The sequence below is a fragment of the Lytechinus pictus genome, chromosome 9 (assembly GCF_037042905.1).
Source record: "Lytechinus pictus isolate F3 Inbred chromosome 9, Lp3.0, whole genome shotgun sequence".
Lineage (NCBI taxonomy): Eukaryota > Metazoa > Echinodermata > Echinoidea > Temnopleuroida > Toxopneustidae > Lytechinus > Lytechinus pictus.
The window spans coordinates 15,571,182-15,593,715 of record NC_087253.1 but is presented as its reverse complement, the minus strand read 5'-3'; the positions used below and the strand labels follow the sequence as shown (position 1 = coordinate 15,593,715).

Sequence of the window (22,534 nt, the reverse complement as noted above, 5' to 3'; positions counted from 1 at the left end):
GCGACATGAAAGCCATTCATAAATTCATGATGAAGGCTTATTAAAGTGCATTATAGGCATCTTTCTCAGATACAGGAATCGTGATTAGACGTTCTTGCTGAATGCATCCATTTTCTGTTCTTTCCTCTTTGATAAATCTCCTTTGGCAACCATCTCCAAAAATTAAATCTATAGTTTCTAAGTAAGTCGTATGCAAATAATATTATTAATTTCCTGATATTTATGGTAAACAGAAATTCCTTAGTGAGACAATGAGCAAACCAGGTGGAGGACTAAGCCAGATTATTGCCTTTCCAACGAGAGGACACAACATAATGGAACACCCTTAACATCACCATCAAATACAATCCAACATTGATTAGACAGTGTGTACCACTTCCAGGATTTATTTGCCACAATGTGTTACTCATGGGTATACTGTGAGGTTATCCAGAGGAATAAACCTTTTAGTAATTATGGTACGACTAAGGATGTTCTTCTGGAGGAATGCTGACTTTAATAGTGTCATGCAGATGTACTTTGGACAATCATGCAGCTCTCTGTACTGAAATCCGACAAGTCGAGCATAGGAGACTGAATGCCAATCGAGAGGACTTTAACACGAACACACTGTTAACCATGTCTTCTTCCGACACAAGTTGCCTCAATGAGAGAATGGACATAAGTTGTGTCGTAAAGAGTTTTAGAGAAAGGCTAGGAATAGGAAGGCTTGCACATTTTAGAGCTCCAAAAGCATCAGTATTAAAGGTAAAGCTCAGAATTGCTACAATGCATTAAAGAGGACCATAAGAGGGTTTGTAGACAAGCCTATAATACATAATTTGTTGACCGGATTGACAATGATCCAGGCTGTAACAATTAGCATGTTGGGAGCCCTTAATATCAATAGCTATGACTACATGGGAATATCATTATTAAAGGAAGGCGAAGATTTTTAGTCTTAGTATTCACCACTGATCATGATGATGATGACACTGAAGTCCTGGGACCCAGTCCTGACCCAGATATGGCCAGATAACATATTGTTTAGTCAAGCAGGTGTAGCCAGACTACTGAAGAAATCGTTAAAGAAAACAACATGCATGAAGCTACTAGGCCAGACGGAATCTCTGCTGCACTTCTTAATGAGACTACTCATCAGATCTTACCTGCCATAAGTTTGCTTTTCCTGGCCTCCCTTTATCATGTTTATGCGGTGAAATTTCAAGAAAGTCTAAGTCGTTCCCATCTATATAAGAAAGGGTTGTCAACTCTAACAAACTACACACCAATTCAAATACTGTGCTTTGTTCTTGCCAATCCCATCATCTTGTCAGACTAACGCTTAGGTAGCGAAGAACATATTTCCAGTATTTTTCCTTGAATATAAATCATATTAGGGTAGATTTGAATGCTTAGTGATAGCAGCATATTAATTTGAAAAACTTAAATGTTTTCACTGCAGTCAATGTGATAAAATCTAAATTTCTTGACATTTTCCAAATAAGGATACTTAATATTTGCATAATATGCAAATGAGGCAGATTTGCTAGCTTTTTTAAATAAAGACACTTATTTATTATTTAAACTTATTTATTTATTTAAACTTATTTATTCATCATGTTCAAAATTACTTGCTGTGGACATTTAATTTGTAATCTTTGGATTAATTTCCTCATTTTCTATTTTTTAAATGGCTAATTTGCATAATATGCAAATTAATTTTCAGGCATTGGGATGAATTCTCATGCTTAGTGATGTAGTAGCATATTAATGTCAACATTAATGAAATGTTTTGAAGCAGTCTATATGAGAAAAATCACAATATCTTGACATTTTTTTCCATATAAGGATGCTTATTTGCATAATATGCAAATGAGGTAGAAATTTTTGCACTTTTGATTGAAAACATTGAATTCAGTTATTTATCATGAATTTCCATTCAAATCAAATTATTTTGGACATTTAATTTGTAATCTTTGGATTATTTCCCTTCTTTTTCTAATTTTTCATGGCTAATTTGCATAATATGCAAATTTCATAAATTTCCACTGCTTGGATTTCTTGGGACTTTTAGTATGTTGTTTACGGGACCTTCCTGGAAAACATTTCAGTGGAATATCTCGTGTTGCAATTAGTGGTGGGTTACCCCCCTATTCTGGCTAGATTGACTGGACTACTAGTTCGAATATCAATTCAGCGCCCCCTAGTTCAAACATCAATGTGGTGCCCCTAGTTCGAACATCAATTCGGCGCCCCCCTAGTTCGAGTAACAATTCGGCGCCCCTACATGTAGGTCGATCATCAATACGCCCCCCCCCCCCCGTTCGAATATCATTTCGCCCCCCCCCAGCTCGAGTATCAATTTGGCGCCCCCCTAGTTCGAACATCAATTCGGTGCCCCCCTAGTTTGAGTATCAGTTTGGCGCCCCCCTAGCTCGAACATCGATTCGCCCCCCCCCCCCAGTTCGAGTATCAATTTGGCGCCCCCAGTTCGAACATCATTTTAACATCCCTTCGAACATCATTTCGGCGCTCGAATATCAATTCGGCGCCCCTACATGTACATGTAGGTCCAACATCAATTTGGCGCCCCATAGTTCGATTATCAATTTGGCGCCCCCTAGTTCCAACATCAATTCTGAGCCCCCCTAGTTCGAGTATCAATTTGGCGCCCCCCCTAGTTCGAACATCGATTCGGCCCCCTTCCCCCCCCCCCCTAGTTCGAGTATCAATCTGGCGCCCCCAGTTCGAACATCATTTTAACATCCCTTCGAACATCATTTCGGCGCTCCTACATGTAGGTCAAACATCAATTTGGCGCCCCTAGTTCGAATATTATTTCGCCCCCCCCCCCTAGCTCGAGTATCAATTTGGCGCCCCCCTAGTTCGAACATCAATTTGGCGCCCCAACGTCGAACATCAATTCGCCCCCCCCCCCCCGTTCGAACATCAATTCGGCCCCCAATTCGAACATCATTTTGACGATTCTAGGACATCTACCCCCTGGACATCCACCCCCCGGACATCTACCACCCGGACATCCACCCCCCGGACATCCACCCCCTTAGGACATCTACCCCCTAGGACAAGTACCCCCTAGGACATTTACCCCCCGGACATCTACCCCCCGGACATCTACCCCCGGACATCTACCCCCCGGACAATTACCCCCCGGACATCTACCCTCCGGACATCTACCCCCCGGACATCTACCCCCCGGACATCTACCCCCCGGACATTTACCCCCCCCCCCCCCGTATCCAAAATATCCGTGAGTAGATGCCCGGGGGTAGCCTGTCTGGGGGGGGGGTAAATGTCCGGGGGGTAAATGTCCGGGGGGTAGATGTCCGGGGGGTAGATGTCCGGAGGGTAGATGTCCGGGGGGTACTTGTCCTAGGGGGTAGATGTCCGGGGGGTAATTGTCCGGGGGGTAGATGTCCGGGGGGTAGATGTCCGGGGGGTAGATGTCCGGGGGGTAGATGTCCGGAGGGTAGATGTCCGGGGGGTACTTGTCCTAGAGGGTAGATGTCCGGGGGGTAATTGTCCAGGGGGTAGATGTCCGGGGGGTAGATGTCCGGGGGGTAGATGTCCGGGGGGTAATTGTCCGGGGGGGGTAATTGTCCGGGGGGTAGATGTCCGGGGGGTAGATGTCCGGGGGGTGGATGTCCGGGGGTGGATGTCCGGGGGGTGGATGTCCGGGTGGTGGATGTCCGGGGGGTAAATGTCCGGGGGGTAGATGTCCTAGGGGGTACTTGTCCTAGGGGGTAGATGTCCTAAGGGGGTGGATGTCCGGGGGGTGGATGTCCGGGTGGTGGATGTCCGGGGGGTGGATGTCCAGGGGGTAGATGTCCGGATACGCATTTTGACATTCCTTCAAACATCATTTCGGCGCCCTTTTGGTTCGAACATCATTTTCTTTCCTGCTCTTCCTCTTTTTTCTCTTTTTTTCTCCTCTTCTTCCTTCCCCCTCTTCCTCTCTCTTTTCCCCTCTCTCTCTCTTCTCTTCTTTCCTCCTTCCTCTCTCTTTTTTCTCCTTTTCCTTTCCCCCTCTCCCCTTTCCTCTTTTCTTTCCCTCCTTTTCCTCTCTCTTTGTTCTTCCCCTTCTTCCTTTCTTCTTTTCCTTCCCCTCTTCCCCTCTTTTTTCTCTTTCTTTCACTCTTCTTTTTTTTTGCCAAGGGGGGGGGGGCCAAGGCCCCCTCGGCCCCCCCCCCCCCCCCCCGTGGATCCGCGCCTGCTTGACATATCTGCTGGTAGGCAGAGAAAGAAAACTTCACTTTTTCAATAGAAAACTGTATAGAACTCATACGTCTTTTTTGTGCATCGTATCATATACGTGGCGATGACGATTACGCAATGGTGGTGCTATACCGATATGGTGCAGTTACCGACGGGGTAATTCCCTGGGATGACATCACGGTGGTTGCGTACATGTAGCTATGTCGTAACACCAGTTCATGGTGACGTCATGCGAGGCACTTGACATATCTGCTGGTAGGCAAAGAAAGATAACTTTTATTTTTTTAAATAGGAAACTGTATTAGAAATCATGCCTTTTGGTGCATCATATCATATTCTAAAAGTACCCGTGCGGTGCAACGTCGCTGCATCGTGTGATAAGGTTGGTCTTGACCTAAAGTCATCAATACGTGGCGATGACGAACCCAATTACGCAACGATGGTGCAATACCGATATGGTGCAATAACCGAAGGGGTAATTCCCTGTGATGACATCACGGTGGTTGCATAGCTATGGCGTAACACCATTTCATGGTGTAAGTGACGTCATGACTGACCGGAAGTCTGGGTCAGGCCGTCCGGGTCAAATGTTATGTGTTCAAAGGTTATGGTTGACCGGGTCAAAGGTCGTGGATGACCGGGGTCCATGGATGACCGGGTTAAAGGTCACCAAAATTGGTATGAGCTCTATACTATAACTACTAAAATGTCATAACTTTCTTAGTTTACAACCGACTTTGATGAGATTACAGTGTTGTGTTTGTTGGATTTTCTCTTTTTATTCGAATCAACTTTTCGTTTGGGTGAACTTGTCCTTTAAGATTGATAGCGCATAATTTCAACGGCTGACTAGGCCTACCCGCCATCCAAGATAAATGTATTACAAAATAATTTCAGCCAAAACTCTCTTAAGTGATACATGTATGGCATGTATGGTGTGATAAACTCTTTCGCCCGAGTCTTCAGAACTTTGTACAAGCCGCTTGATACTAAAAGATTTGAAAGAATTTTCTTTTTCATTGTTATCATTTTGATGACATAAATTTTTTTCAAGATTTCATATACACTATTTTAGACTCATGGAAAGAATAGATCAGTGTTTTTCAGGTTAATCTTTAAGTAACATCCAAAACAAACATTACACACTAAGGAATGAGGGTGCAAGAAAGGTGCAACTTTGCGGGAAAAGGTGTAGAGCGAGTATTCGAGCATAGTTGCACCTTTCACTCGCCACCGCGCCTGCGCAGTCCCACAGCCGGTGGTTGGGGCGCAAGTTTGACCCACGCGTATAGTCTAGGTTCCTGTCATACTTCATCCTTATCAAAATGCTCGCAAAGTTGGACCTGCTCGGCAATGAAAAATACTCTTTCTTGTTTGTGTGTGTGTGTAAGAGTAGGCGTCTTGTATACGTGTAATGACTATAAAACTATATTATCACTTGCGACATTGCTCCTTCATACTGACTTATAGATCGAGTTTATAGGGTCCGGGAACAATCTACGTAGAAATTGCACGTGTTGAGGGGTCTGTGAATTAACAAAATAATTGCATGATTCGAACATTATAAATATGTTACGCTTGTCATGACTGCTGTGGGAAAAGTAATTGTAAGAAAAGTGGTCTAAGCATGTTTTTAGTTTTATTTGGGGAATCAGGCCATTTCGAAAAGAAAATCATTTTATCAACTGTTTCAATAAGCTTTTTGTAAATTCTTATAATATATACGGGGAACCAGTCGTTGTAATTAGAGGCGTTGCCCCATACACACGATCCACCATTTCTTTCCTGTTTTTGCCAATCAACTATCGCGGAATTGAAGGTAGAGTAAGAAATCACTGACTCTAATTATGTGCATCGCATCAGAATTCCGTAACCACCTGAACATTTGGACAAACAGATGAAGTGGACGGCCAGGCACGGTGGCATCCTGATTGCAGCCATTCCATTGTGACTCGCGTGACATTTACACTAAGTGCCAACTTCTTAGGATAATTACTTGAAAATCGTACATTGCAGACTTGTTTTTCCTATTTGTTTCAATCAAAGCGTTGATAATACACATTGTCCAACAAAAATTGAATTTACGTTGGTTTTTTAAGGAGATATTTCAATTTGTTTGTTGTAACTCGCGTGACGCGACACTATTGAAGATTCCTGACCTTTACTGTATTTGTCTGTAATTTCCTAAGAAGATACCAGATTTTGATGAAATTTACTGGAGAGTATTTGAAACATCTGGAAATATTATGTTAAAAATTCATTAACGCCTGACTTTTTGTTTTGGGTCTAATTCCATTTGAAAATGTGACTCGCATGACAAGTATCATTTTGGACTATGAGTTGAACAAATTATCATGATTTTATACAGCAAAATGGGCAAAATTTCATACAAACATAACATTTATGGTCATTTGCATCGCATTTATTTAAAAAAACAGAAGAATTTTAAAACCGAGCTCTGATACATATACTTTCATGAAAGTTTACATGTGGGACTACATATTGTAGTCCCATATGTGTTATTAATTGCATTGAACAAAGTTTTTCTAAATATAAATCCTTTACCCAAAAATATTGCTCGTTTTTTTGTATGTGACTCGCGTGACATACCCTAAAAATCTTAATGTGACTCGCGTGACAGCACTTTAGTGTGTTTTTTCGTAATTATTTCTAGTTAGCAATCTTCTTTGCTGGTTTGATTTAGTACCTTATGCTCCTTACTTACTAACTACAAATTATACTTCCTAATACTTTTTAAGTAAACTAAATACGGATGTATTTTGTGACTCGCGTGACACATTTCAAGGGTGTTTCCAACTCGACATATTGTTAAGCTCGGTTGATAAAAGTGAACAAAAAAGTGATAAGTTAAAATGGCTATAAGATTAGATAAAATACCAAAAAATGATATATTTACAAAAAACAGAAGACGTTTTTATTAACATTAACATAGCGAAAGAATGCATACTTTTTTATGCGAATTCTGCTCTGCACTTTTAAAGGTGCCAAGTTGAACCTATTTTTCTTAGTGTGTATAGTCCAAAGTGTTTGCATAATTCATCACTTCACTGATAGGTTTTACACTGTAAGAAATATTGGGTAAAATTTTAACCAGCACGAGGGTATGTATCCAACCAATTTGGGGCAGTATTTTACCCAATGCGGGAAGCATATTGCCCAGTATGGTTAAAAAATAAGCAGCAATTACTTTAGAATGGGCAATATTTTCATCACACTGGATAAATAAAAATGCCTAAAATGAATAACCAATGTTGGCTGGACACATGATTACCCTCATGGAGCATTTTTACCCAAGATTTTTTAGAGTGTAAGTAACCAATCAAAATAAAGTATCAATATGAAGTCATATGGGCTTGGAATTATTTCTAGTCGATTTTATGCCAATAATTACCCCAAAATGATAACATGTTTTAGTATATAGCACGAAAATATATAATTTCGGCGCTCTTCATTCTGGCCCACTTTGCGACGCCTCTGTCCGCTTTAGAGATACAAAATTATCATAACTCCTGTCATCGCATCAACCCACCCATATTACATGTACTTTCTACACTCCCTGGGGAGCATCCCCCCCCCAAAAAAAAAAAAAGAGTTATGACTCAAATGGGCCTACTAAATACAATGCTTCAGTTACATTATTTTACAAATGATATTCTTATTAGTTAATTCTTCTTTCTTCTTCGCATCAACACATCCGTGGTCCAATGGACCAGGTCCACCCTACATGTATATCCCCCTCCCTCCCCCCCCCCCCATTCTCTGAGTCCCTCGCTTTTCCCCTCTCTCACTCTAAACACACTGAGTAAAAATTTACCCAATAATGGGTAGAAAGGGAATAATAATGTTTGCTGGGTTCTTTTTTTACCCCATATTGGGATATTTCTTTTCACCCAAGCAACATGCATGTTCACATTTTACCCAACATTGCGTAAACGTTTTTTAGAGTGCTCTCTCTATTCAATTACATTAACAACATTCAGTTGATCAAAAACCAATTCAATCGAATTCAAGAAAGTAGTTCATCCACGTAGTAAGTTAGAAATTATTTTAAAATAGGCCAACGGAAAAAATAATGGTACATATTATTAATTGGCCCGAAAACATTTTAATGTTCGCAATGAACGTAAAAACAGGGAGCTCTAACATATAGCTGCCGCTTTTTTATTAATCCGTTATAAATGTATCCTTGGGATTAAATAATGGACGAGGTACAAATCAATTAGTCTAGGTGGGTAATGGTGAATGTCATTACTCACTAGTAAGTGTTTATACAAAACCATGTGTGGGCTTTCGCAAACGGCCAGTACATGTATATTAAATGTGAATTGGACTCGAGTGTCATTCAACAGCAAAAGTGAAGCAGTCATTGAATATGTTCTCTGCCGTTAGAATTTAAATTTGGCATCCGTTTTATCCGTTAGCGTTTGAATTTGGCATTAAGCGCCCTCTCTTGGAGTATGTTTTATTTATAATATAGAATAGCCCTTTATAACTTGCTTTATAAGCCCCAGTCACATAAAGACACGGATCAACACGGCAATGCCGGCATGATCCGGGGAGGTCCGGGGTCGTATTGCCCCGGATTAAATTGGAATGTCCGGGGTTCGATCCGGGGTTGGACCCCGGCCACGGCATCTTTGCCCATGAACAAGGCATTTAATCGACAGTGCTTTTAATATCCTGCATTCAAATACAATTTCTGGTAACTAGGTGTGCCCTTGTTACAAAAAAAACACACACACCCTCACATCCCAGGCTTTCTACGTACACACACACACCTACCGTTACACTCTGATGAGCAATACAACACATCAGACGTAGCAAATGAAAAATAAGTAACTTCTTTTGTAAGTCAATTCACAATGAAAACAAGAAATTGTGAGGAAGGAATAGGAAGAATAAAGTACATCTGAACGATGAAAAGAAGGAAAAAAAACCTTTGATTTAAAGATTTCGCCGGGAAATCATGTTTGATGCAACTACAGGCTTTTTCGGCCAAATCGTGGTTTCGAGAACTCGTCGATTTGCATGCGCGCACCTGTGTGCAAAGTGAAAGGAGGAGGAAATAGGGAACCGTGTGTGTCACAATAAAGCGCTGCTGTACCAAGTACAGGGTGGTTCCTAATTTAAATACCGCTTTATATTTAAATATAAATCATATCTGAAATTCCCTAGCATCAGAGAACTTAATATATTATGGTATGTCGGAAGTGTACTTCACCCATGTATAAGCAGATGTTTCCGTATCAAGCGGAAATAATGAAAATCGATGTACAGGCCTATTTACCTATACACAGTAGGACCAATGCAACCTTCTTGCTACGGACTGATCCGGTATTGTTTAATTGCTATTAGATCTTTGTTGCTTAAAATTTGAACATTTTTTGTGATATTTGTTTGAACCCTTTTTACAACCATTAGATAAAAATCAAGTTCGTATAGTTAGCAAGCTTGCAAACTATTGTGCATTATCAATGTTGTTCAATCGTGTAAAACGAAAGTAGAAAAGGGTGTATGTGTTATATTCAATATGAAATCGGCTACTAGCTCCTGTACAATTTTAACATTGAAATAATTATCGTGGTTGTTGATAGCTGCAATTTTTGCCTGTTCTTTTAAAGTGCCCCTCCCCTTTGACAATCATGGATCTGCTCCAAAAGAAATGACCAAATGAACATGAGACAAAAATAATGGTAAGTATATATATATATATATATATATATATATATATATATACCACTTGGCACGCTTTTTTATTTATACATACAAACAGTTGGATGGTCATTTTATTGGATTATCTTTGAACTCATTTAGAGATCAGTACTACAACTGTCATTTTTCTTTAAACAAGTGGAGCGCCTCTGGCAGTCTCACCTGCATTACGCAATTCGATGTACATGTAGCAGCCATGCTGAATTTGAAAACTATTATGAAATAATTATTCACAAAAAACACCATTCATATAATGATACAATTATTGACCCTAAATTACTTTGACCTTGATCATAAGACCTAAGACTTGTCAGTGATACTTGATTACCCCTATGTCCACATTACATAAAGTATATCCATAAACTTTGAAAGTTATGACAGCAATTTAATGATTACCTCTAACATGGCCAAAGTTCATTGACCTTAAATGACCTTTGACCTTGGCCATGTGACCTGAATCTCGCACAGGATGCTCAGTGATACTTGATTACTCTTACGTCCAATTTTTATGAACTAGACTAAATACACTTTCAGAGCTATGATGGTAATTCAACAAATACCCCAACATGGCCAAAGTTCATTGACCTCAAATGACCTTTGACCTAGGTCATGTGACCTAAACCTCGCATAGGATGTGTAGTGATAATTGATAACTCTAATGTCCAAGTTTTATGAATCAGATCCATAAACTTTCAAATTATGATAGTAATTCAACAAATACCCCCAACCTGGCCAAAGTTCATTGACCTTTGACCTTAGTCATGTGACCTGAAACCCGCACAGGATGTTCAAGGATACTTGATTACTCTTATTTCCAAGTTATATGAATCAGATCCATAAACTTTCAACGTTATGATGGTAATTTAACAAATACCCCAACTTGGCCAAAGTTCATTGACCCTAAATGACCTTTGACCTTGGCAATGTAACTTGAACTCAGGTAGGATGTTGAGTAATAGTTGAATCCGCCGCGGTGGAACACCAGGCTACTTTATTGTTTCAGATGTAAAGCTATGGTGTAAAAGGAACATTATCAATATGGTTGTCTAAATTTATTTATTTGAACTTGAAAAGTGTTTTCACCAAGGGTATATGATTTCGCCTCTGTTGTTCTCTATATTCAATAACGATGCTATCGATATCACACATGGCAATCAGTTTAGATTATAATGTTTATGCCGATGATACAGTTTTGTCGAAATCAGCGGCGGTGGAACAAATTTTCTTTGAGGGGCAGAGCCAAAAAGGGCACTTAGATTTCAAAATGGGCATTTTGGTGCAAACGGATATTTTCACTATGAGATTATCATCTGCGTGAAGTAATTGTGTGTTTTGAGGTAATTAAATTAAGCAAAGCCCTTTTCAAGTGATTTCTGATTGACAAAATACACATCTAGTCCTTATTTTGTACGAGAGAGGTTAGGAAAATTTTCAAGTCTGAAGTTGTGAAACTCGCTTTTTGGTAAAAAAAAAATGATAATAAAAATGGCACCAGTTACCGTTAAAAGGGGCATCCTTGCTAGATATTGCGAGTGAGAATCGCGAGCTCAAACTTTTAGACATTTCATCTAACAAGACATGAAAATTAAACAATCTAAGCAGTTTTTGTTATGACTAAAGAAACGCAAAGCGCGACCTGAAATTTTTAAAAACACTTACCAGACAAGGAACATAAGGACTGCATTTAGGGACGGATGAATAGGATACATATCTCACCAAATTAAATAATGCGAGTGCAGAGCGCGAGCTAAAAATGTGTGATATTCCGACCTGAAAATGGACATTCTAAGCACTTTTTGTAAACAAGAACAGAATGAGTATACATGTACCTTACTAAACAACAGATTGATGCGCGAGTTAAACGCGAGCCAAATTTTTGATATTCCAAGCTAAAAACCCCCCCAAAAAAAATTATTTTCCAACCATAAATGTAATTTGTTTTACTTCAGAATGGGTATTTCATTTTGAAAAGGGGCACTTTTCATTGTGAAGAAAGGGCATTTGTTTTCTACGGTGAACTGTAAGGGGTCAAGTGCCCCAAGCCCCCCCCCCCCCCCTTCCCTGGCTCTTTCCCCTGGTCGAAATTGAGGAATGTCAGAAAGATATTCAAATTTTAATACTGTAGGTAACTTCATACAGTGTGTTGACAATAAAATATTAACCTACTGCATGTTGATTGGGAATCGTCGAAAGTATTCTTAATATACATGTATATGTCAAAAACTATACAATCAAGCAACTTAATTGATTTAATATGTTTAAGGATCTTCGTTTGACATGGATAGTGGACACTTGCCTGTAACAATTATAATAATGATAATAATGATGATGATGATAATAATGATTAAAATAATGATGATAATAATATCAATGATATCAATCATAATAATTAACATAATGATAATAGTAATAATAATGATGATAATGGCATTGATAACAATAAAGGTGATACAAAAAAACAAATTTGTGAAAATACCCATCGAAATCCATCGAAGTTCAATAATCAAAGGGGAAGTCAATTAAAAGATGATAGTCTAATATACCATGAACACAACAGGAAATAAGAAACGTTTCCATAAATGTCTGCCACCTATTAAACGATATTGAGAGAACGAAAGCTTTGACCCTCATCACATATCCTGGAGATTTCTATATTTAAATCCATTGTTCAGTGAATGTTAAAGAACCTCAACGAAAAAAGAATCCGATTTCTGTAAAGTATGCAGTAAGAAAGTAATAAAATAATGATAAATGCTTAAAATTCATTATAATAAATACAATTATATTCGTTACAACATCGTATTAAAACAATGGTGTATTGGTTGACTGACCTTTAATCCCAGCACTCCGATCAAATACACCCCCAACCACCCCCACCACCATCTCCATCAATAAGTTGGTCTTTAAAAACGTATAGTTTCAGAGAAAGAAGTTTCATGTAAAAAGAATTATGATGATGACCACTATGATAATGATAATAATAATAAAAATAATAATGATAACAACACAAGTAATAAAAATAACAATAATGGTAATGATTACTTAAACAAAAATATTTAAATGACAAGCAAGGTCCATTATCAAAGATCCTGATTATTATGAAATAACTCGATCAACAGATCCAATCAATATACCCACGATCTTTATAGTCCTCTATTCAAGTATCGGCCTGTTCTGTTTAAAACAAAAGACCATATGTGTAGACAATTCGACAGGACATTTAAAGTACATATTATTTTATGATTTTGATAATGATAAGGAAATTAGTGAATATGCCGAATATATTTCAATGAAACGATTTGAAACCATGTATTTATTTGGAACGCTCCCATAGGCTATGTGCAAGACTTGCTAAAATATATAATATTTTGTAGTTGATTCGTATTTTAGAAGAATATAATACATGAAGAGTTTTATTCCAAAAGGAGCTAAATCCACCAGATAGGTGTTTATACAACACCAATTAGTATTAAAACAGCATCGGTTTGATTCCAAACCGGCGTTGTTTCAATACTTCTCTGATATGAACATATATAGACTCCGGGCTGGTGTTAAATCAACACCGGAGTTTTTGCAGTGCATAGTTCACACATTTGCATTGGGGAATACGTTGTCCTTCTTGCTCGAGGATCTCTAATCGGGAATAACTCGTGGGTTCGAGTCCACCCCGGGCCGATGACTGACACCAGTGCGTAGACGCAGGTTATGATTCAGCGGAAAACACTCCATCCCTCGGATAGGACGTTAACTTGAGGCCCCGTGTAGTGGAGACTAACCACCTTTGCACGTCAAGAACCCATTGGGGAAAACCTTGCACTCTCTTTCCTCTCTCCTCTTACTATCCTATTTTCCTCTGTCACCCCTCTCCTTCTCTCCTTTTCTTCTCTGCTTTTATCTTCCACTTTTTTTCCCTCTTTGCTGGGATTCCCATGTTATTGTTATAAGAAGCTGTCGCTACTTAATCAAAATGTGTGAGACATGTACATGTATAGTGTTGTCTGCAAGTTATTTTTCCTTTCCTTCATTTCTTACTCTGTCTCCTTCCCTATGTTTCCTCTCATACCCTCTCCCCTCTCTCTTTCTCTCATCTTCATTGCCTCCTCTTCTCTCTGTCATCCCCTTAGCATGTCCATCTTCATTGTCTCGATACTACATTCCTCCATCTCTTTTCTTTTCTCCCTTTCTCTCATTCATTTTTTCTTCTTTCCTTCTTCTTCTCTCTTGCAGTACACAAAACACTTGAGTAATTGATTATGAAAGTAATGCATGGTTTAATTGATATTTGAATGCTTTATTTACATACGCAGCCAGTTTCATGTAGTGCAATTACAGTGAAGTAAAACAGGATAGAAGAGTTGCAATTTTGTCTTTTATATTGTTAAGGTGTTTTTTTTTAATAGCATGTTGTACTCATTATTATTACACTATTCGTATATGAGTAGGCAGAAACCCCGGTGTAATGGTCCACATTTACGCGGGAGGAGAGACCTGCGGGTATTAGTGATTCAGTTCGCTTTTCGCCTCCCAGGCAGGCACAGGTGACGCCAAACAAAATAACAATAATTATAATAATAATAGATTATAGCTATTCGAAATAACAAAAGGAGTGTCCACGAACGCAGGTGGCGAGACATGATACAGTGATTATCCACTTATGTTATGTAACTGTTATGTAATTTCTTATAATGTTTCATTTGTATTTGTTCAACTGTATTGAATGAATGTACCTTGAAGTGACCAATAAAACATCATTTAAATACAACAAAATAATAATAATTTATACGGTTTATCCAGTATTTTCTATGAGCATGATAAGGGGAATTACATATGTGGCACCATATCTTATTCTTATAGCGACTGAATTTATACGTTTTCATTGCAGATGACCATTCAAAATTTGCAATTATGACGGCCATTTTTGAATTTTTATGGAAAAAATAACTTTTTACCAAAATACCATGTATATTGTCAATATACATTACTCGATATTGCGCTAAAATGATACCAGTGTGCCTGTGACAAGAGATTTCTCTTGTCACAGGCACACTACCGAATTGCTTCATGGACTTTACTTGTTGGAATATCAATGCCTTGATCTACCGTGTCTACTGCAATTACTTGATTGCAACCTTCAATCTATGGAAAACTGAACAATGACAGGACTCTTTGCTCTGATTTCAAGCTCAGACAGCAATGATGATATAATATTTCGCTATGAACTTTTGAATTTTGAGTGCATTATACTTTTAATATTTATAAAACGTGGATATAACTGATTTGGTTTTCACAATGATCTAGGGCATTGTTTAAACCACTTTCTGTAAATTAGCATTTTTTCATACAACTGGCTTGAATTTCATGCGATATGATTCATTAAGCATTGAGAGATGAGCCTTCTCTCAGATTCTATCAGAAAACCTCTCAATCCAAGTTTCGTTATTGCGTTGAATAAATTACGCACCCAATCACGTTTTCATTCACTATTTTTTATTTCCTTCTTAGATTTTCGGCCCACAACTTGCGGGCCGATACTTAAATTCAAAAGGAAAATGAAGGTTTAAGAAGATTGGCATGACATCTTTAATCAAACATGAAATTGACTTTAAACCAATGGGATGCACGGTATAGTGATGTGCGATTGATTTTTTGTTGTTTTTAAACGCAACTCTTTCTGCAACAGGCCCCTGCTATGGATTAGCATTATGCAATCGAGAACATTCTGTTAAAATATTCGATCCGAATAAAGAAATATCTTTTCAGTCACTGATTCTTGAGCTCAGAATCTATCATGAGCTGATGGGGCCGGTGCTGATTGAGCTCAAAGTCCCTATATAGGATTAGAGGATAAGTGAAAAAATACACGGGGGTTGGGCAGGGCCATGGGAACGATATTTTAACTGGGGGTGCTGACGTAAAATTGACAAGCAAAAAACAAAACTTTCACTAAAAATTGAAGGTCATATTGGTCCCGAGAAAGGGGGGTACTTTTGTATTACATTTATCAATTTCTCACACCTATACTAGAATCCCAGTGGGTGCTAGAGAATAATACACGCCGCACCCCCAGGTAAATCTTGGGGGTGCATCCCCGCTTCTCAGGGACATCCCCCCCCCCCACAAAACTATTATATGCACATCCTGGTCGGTATGCAAATGAGGGGACCGATGACATCACTCACTCACTATTTCTTTTGTATTTTATTATGTGAAATATGAAATATTTTAATTTTCTCCTCATTCATGTCATTGCCATGTGAAAAAAAATCATTCCTCCCTGAAGGTGTGGGTTCCATTGTTTTAACATTTTGTAGTTCAATCAAGAGGGTCCTATTCGTCAAATTCGTAAAAATTGAAATTTTGTATAATTCAAACAATAAAAAACAAAAGAAATAGTGAGTGAGAGACATCATCGACTCTCTCATTTGCATATCACTGGATTGTGCATATAACTGTTTTGTGAAAAATAAGCGAAACTTTAAAATGTCATAACTTTCTTATTTTACATCTGATTTTGATGAATTTTTCAGCGTTATTCTTGTTTGATTTTTCTCTATTTATTCAAATGAACTTTTCTCTGGGGTGGACTTGACCTTTAAGCAAGTAAGTATACTATTCATTAATCTTCATTCACGTGATTGAAGTTACTTAAGCGACGAAAACAAAACTTCTCAAGAGTTTTATACTCTACGTGAGTAAGGAATACATTCTTGATACATGATCAATGTTTATGTTTTCAGGTAGATCATAATGCCTTGAATATGAATATAATTAACATAGACAATTACATATACCACTTGTGGAAGGTTTCAATTTCATACTTACAACACCTAACATCATGACATGAAAAATGCATTTCTTTAAAGGCTTTTATGGCGGGACCGCCTTAAAAAAACGGTTCTGATTTGAATTTTGTTATTACCTTAAAAAACCGAACCACACTCTTAGGATATATTCAAGAAATAAAATCGCTCAAGCTATCTCTGTTGTGAAATCTAACTATTACAACCCTCGAATAGAGAAAAGGGAATAATCTTTTATCCTGGTGAGACATGAAAATACTTCCAAACGGTTTTCAGGACAATATTTCAATAACGATTCCTGGTACTGCTTGTACTGATAACGAAGATGATGAATATTCTAAGCAAGCAGATAATGCAATAAATAATTTTTTGGTCATTTTTTTCACATCTTTCTCCTCTAAACATGAATATTTATCCTCTAATTTGATACCATTTACTTCGTGGTATATGTTTAGACCTTGCTACGCAATTTGATTTACGTCAAAGAAAATTGTGAATGCACTGAATTGTCACATACATTGTCACAAATTTCATTACAAAACGGAACCAACATTTTTATTTATATAAGTGTTTATTAAACAATTATCATGTTAAGTGTAATTTGACGTAGAGAAGTTGTAAATAGGACTGTTGGGTAATCTGTCAGACAGAATGCCCAACAGTCCTGTGCTCATGAAAATGATTATAATTTACTTGTCATTTTTTCAAGATGTATTTTTTACTCAATATACAGTAAAATGAGATGATGGATCCAAAATAACAGGAGAATAAATATTTTCAAATCTTACAATAATCATGTATAAATTAAATTCAGATTATCCCCTATAACAATTCAATAAATTTATCAAAGTATTTTAAAATTATGATGTAATCGGGAGTTGTGAATTGTGTTCCTAGTTCAAATGTTATGCTTAAGAAAAGAGATGTTTTATGCTTATGATACTATTTTAGGATATTATTTTTACTAGAAAACACGCAAAATCGGTTAATCAAAACAGCGGTTTCGTGGTGGAGTCTGGACAAACGAAATATTTGCAATTTTTCGTCGGCTTTGAAGCTTACGACGATCTGCTGCTCCGGTTCGCCAAATTTTCGACAATGACCTCACAGCTGTTTATTGTCATTTGACGGGCATTTTCTATACATGCAGTTTTTATGTTCATGGGTGCGTTCTGTTTCCCGGTGCGGAAACTTTCTATTTCTTGCTGAAGCTACAACTAATACGTTAGGTGGCCACCCTTTGTAAAAAAAAAAAGGAAAGTGATCGACATTTCATTACTTCGTCATCACCGTCGTCAGTGTCGCCATAAGCACAAATCACCATCATAAGCGACATTACCATTGATAGTATTATGTTCTACATATTTTAAAAATCATGAGGAAATCCAGTCGGTTTGTGGCACGAAGTTGACCAATAATCGTGGATTGAAGGGTGCACTTCTTCCTGGTGAAAACTTTGTAGTTTTTGTTCATGATCAATTATCTTCGAGACCAATTTACACAGAAATGGTGGATTTAGAGCTAAATTTTCCCCTACTCTTCTAACCAAACCATGTTTTTTCCATTCAAAATATGAATTGTACAAGGTATCATTGGAATCTAGAAGATTAATATAATCTGCCAGTTCACGAAAGCTACTGAAGTCTTGTAAATGTATGAAAGAATTTGGTGGCGCTACGCGCTCATAATCTTCCCGCGGTGGACCATAGACGATGGGTACAATGTCATTCATGAGCGCGTTATACCATAATTTCTCCGTGATGTAGTCCCTGCATTCGCTGTTCTCCACTGCTAGATAAAATTTGTGAGCCTTGATTTTATTCCAGCAATCGTCTGAATATCTGTCGCAAGCCAATGTTCCACAAGGACCATACATATCGACTCTGACGTGATTTGCAAGTGTCTTTACAAAATCATGACGGCGCCAGGATGCTACACCGCAATTGGATGCAGCCCATGCTACCAAAGAGCTTTTTTCCTTTGCCCAATTCCGACTTTCACCTGATGACATTTGTGGTATTGATTTATCGTAAAGACCATACGGACTATGAAATGTTGACGACGGCCTATACGACATCGTAAAGTTGTATATACGATCAAGTTCAACAGGTGGAATTAAGTTTTCCCCCGTGTGCAGAGGACTCTCTAAAGAATAAAAAACCCAAGCTTGATTTGGTGGCCGTCTACTCTGCATCTCTGTCCAATCCCAGTGCGATCTATGAAAGAAAACTACTGCATCACTCTTCTCCAAAGTCTTATAACTTGTGTCCTGAACAAAACTTATCCCACACTTCAGACCTGGGCATTCTGATTTTATCGGCGTTGAAGGGCGACTTTTGCCCCTCCATACTTGGATCTGACGGTAGCAAGGTAATCTTTCTTTCGAATGTCCAGCTCTATTTTGAAATAGGGGAGACCTTTCCCTATGAACTTCTGGTGAGTTTTCATTAATTCCATCCTCTTCCGCGTTTGTTTCTGACATGTAATGAGCGATTAGGGGGTGTCTTAAGTTATTCGCTGCCGAGAAGCGAGCATGATCGAATCTGAATAGCCCGGCGATTAGAAAACCAGAAAGTATTGCCAAGCAAAGTGATATTATCGGCTTACCATTTTTCGTCACCATGGTTCTTTGATATTCCAAGAAGGCAGAAGCAAGTTAGATGTACTGAAATAAGGATAAAGTGTGGTTCAACTTCATACAACAATATCGACGTCATCGAATTTCACATCCTGGTATATTATAAACATACAGTATATTAAGCCTGTATAGCCATATAGGTGTTGTTCAGGAAAAGTTCTAAGCCAGTCTGTTCATACACAACGTGGTAGTATGTAACTAGATCCACCACCGACTGAGGCGGCCAACCGAGGCGGCAGATGTAGGTTGATGATCGATCTATATCTCTATATATCGATATCTATATCTATCGTTATCTATATACATGTATATCGAAGGAAAACGTTTCTTGATATCACAGGAAATCGAATGGCGGTCTGTGTTTTTTTTTCTTAATGAATCGCTTGTAGTGTCTAGTCAGGTCAAATACGGTGCCCGGAGTTGATTTCATGCCGTACAGTTATTATCGACAGCAGTAGAAGATTGGGAAAGAGGCAGGAATGCCTTTGTCACCCGCAATATGGTGTCATTTTGTTTTCATCTCATTTTCTTTTTCAGTTTCTTCTGTTTTGAGCATGTATCCCCATTTCATTCCAGGTTTGGTTTACTGGCTTTGAAAAGGACACTTAAAGCTTTAATGAAATTTTGTACTTGATTAAAATGGTCTAAATGTATTTTTTTTTTGGGTCAAAACTTGTAATTTATTCGGTTTTATGCCTCGATTAAAGTTTTAACTTGAATAAACCATTTTGAATTGAATTGAATTGAATAAGCAAACTGATGTGTCCATGTGCGCTTCCAAAGGACTTCGATATTATAATCCAGGTGACCTTCATTACAGGGCAGAAGCATTTCAAATAAATTTAATTCCTGCCAGGTACCCATTTACCTCACCTGGGTTGAGTGCAGCATAATATAAGATGAAATCATACTAGCCTTGAATACCCATGCCGGGATAACAAAAATCAGGCCTCGCAAAGCAGCAAGTAATAACCATTTAAAGTATATTCCCTTGTCATAAACAGAATATAAAGAGAGAACTTCATAGTCATAATGGGGTAATGCATGGGATGGCAGCAAAAAGAGAGGCTTCATGCCCTTTATAATAAGTATTTCATATGTGATCTGCCACCCCCAAACCAACCATATGTCGCCAGAGAAAATAAATAACGTAGCTAATTATCTTTAAATATTACAAAAATTAAATCGGACAGAATAATTATTCTTCTCATCATACTGCCAACTCTGCTGAAAAGAACAGTGTGTCACACAATGTTTTCACAGTGTGTTCACAGTGTGTACGCAATGTGTTCATAGTGTGTTTTCAGTGCGTTCACAGTGTGTATGTAATGTGTTCAGTGTGTACGCATTGTGATGACAGTGTGTTCACACTGTGTACACAATATATTCAGTGTGTTAACAGTGTGTTTGCAGTGTATTCACAGTGTGTCACACAATTTATTCACAGGGTGTGTTCACAGTGCGTTCACAGTGTATTTGCAATGTGTTCACTGTGTGTTCATAGTGTGTTCACACTGTTTTCACAGTGTGTTCACAGTGTGCTCAGAGTGTCTTACTCTGAGTGTTTTGCAGTGTATGCACAGTGTGCTCGCATTGTGTTCACACTGTGTTAATAGTGTCTTCGCAGCGCGTTCAGTGTGTTCACAATGAGTTCTTAGTGTGTTCGCAATTGGTTCATAGTGTATTTGCAATGTGTTCACAATGTGTTAACAATGTGTTCACAGTGTGTCATAGGGTGTCTTCACAGTGTGTTCACAATGTGTTCGCACTGTGTTCACAGTGTTTCCTTGTTTTAAAGTGTGTTTGCAGTGCGTTCACAGTGTGTTCGCAATGTGTTCACAGTGTGTTCGCAATGTGTTCATAGTGTATTCACAGTGTGTTCATAGTGTGTTCACAGTGTGCTCGCAGTGTGAAGATGTAATTAACAATGTTAAAATGCTCAAATTTAACAGTGTGAAGGTGATTTCATCGTGTTTCATACTGTGAACACACTGTGGAACAAAAGCTGTGGGACACTGTTATCTTTCCTGTAGCATATGTAGGGAAAATTCGAAGTCGAAAGGTTAAATACATGTATGTGCTGAGACACAAGATTTTCATTTTACCATTTTGGAGTACTTGAAAGTTTAATTGAGATTGCATAGTTGCTTAAATGCTTAAAGTGATCAAACTTCAAACTTTTGTTAATTTAGCTCTCTCTTAATATATTTTGCATTCAATCAAATCAGTTTTACAAAGCTTACTGCTTTTATATTTGAAATATGTAATGAGTCTTTTAATTGATTATACTTTGTATACATGACCAGTTCAGCCATTTAGCTGCGATTCATGTTTTTAATAAAACTTTAATTGAATTTAATTTAATAAAAGTACTCGTGTGTGGTAATAATGATCAATTTTTAAAGTTTATATATAATAACAAGGTTAAGGATGTACCTTTGCAAAATAAATAAAATCTAAAAATTTATTTTCATTGCCCCTTTTTAGGTTTTTCGGGTAACAGTTCACATATTTGAATTTCCTTTTATTGTTTTTTTTTTGCTCTCTCTCTCTATTTCACTCCTTTTTGTCAATGTGAGATCTAAAAATTAACTCCACAAACGTTTAAAGGGGGAGTGAACTGTGAGTGGTCTCTCATTGACTGTGTGCTATAAACATGATAAATATATAGTCTTAAAATATACATTTTTCAGACGTCTACTTATACTACAGAGAACACATTGACCTATAATTGTATTTGTATAGAGAAACTAAAATGTTTAAAGAGGAAAGTTAATGTTTTGCTACTTGGTAGCATAATTATTGCAGTATTGAGTAGTTAATAAGCATGTTATCATTCAAGTGGGTCTATATTACTAGACTATACAAGCATTATGGGTAAGGAAACTGGCCAGGTATAAGTAGTTGAGAACTCGAGATGGCGCTATTGGTTCGTACCTGCTTTAACATCTTTTATAGACTAACGCATTCCTCCACATTTCTTTTCTAACCTCTGAGTTTTAAGGTTTCTTTTTTTTTCTTTCCATGAATCCAGTATGTAATTTCTTAATGGTTTTGACCAAATATTTTAAATCGGAAACGAAAATCAGCCTTAAAAGCGCCACCTCAAGGCGTCAACTATTCTGGCCAGCATAATGCAACATTA

The 22,534-nt window shown here is 37.9% G+C and overlaps 1 protein-coding gene across 1 annotated transcript; it reads right to left on the bottom strand.

Moving 5' to 3' along the window:
* Positions 1-14,221: 14,221 nt before the first annotated feature.
* LOC129268750 (glycoprotein 3-alpha-L-fucosyltransferase A-like) lies at positions 14,222-19,675 on the bottom strand. Its single transcript, XM_064104777.1, has one exon. It carries the CDS (start codon positions 19,372-19,374, stop codon positions 18,118-18,120), a length of 1,257 nt encoding a protein of 418 aa, XP_063960847.1. The 5' UTR covers positions 19,375-19,675; the 3' UTR covers positions 14,222-18,117.
* Positions 19,676-22,534: the final 2,859 nt, after the last annotated feature.

Bases quoted from the DNA above. Each gene is read 5' to 3' on its own strand.
- LOC129268750 (XM_064104777.1), bottom strand. From the start codon at position 19,374: ATGGTGACGAAAAATGGTAAGCCGATAATATCACTTTGCTTGGCAATA.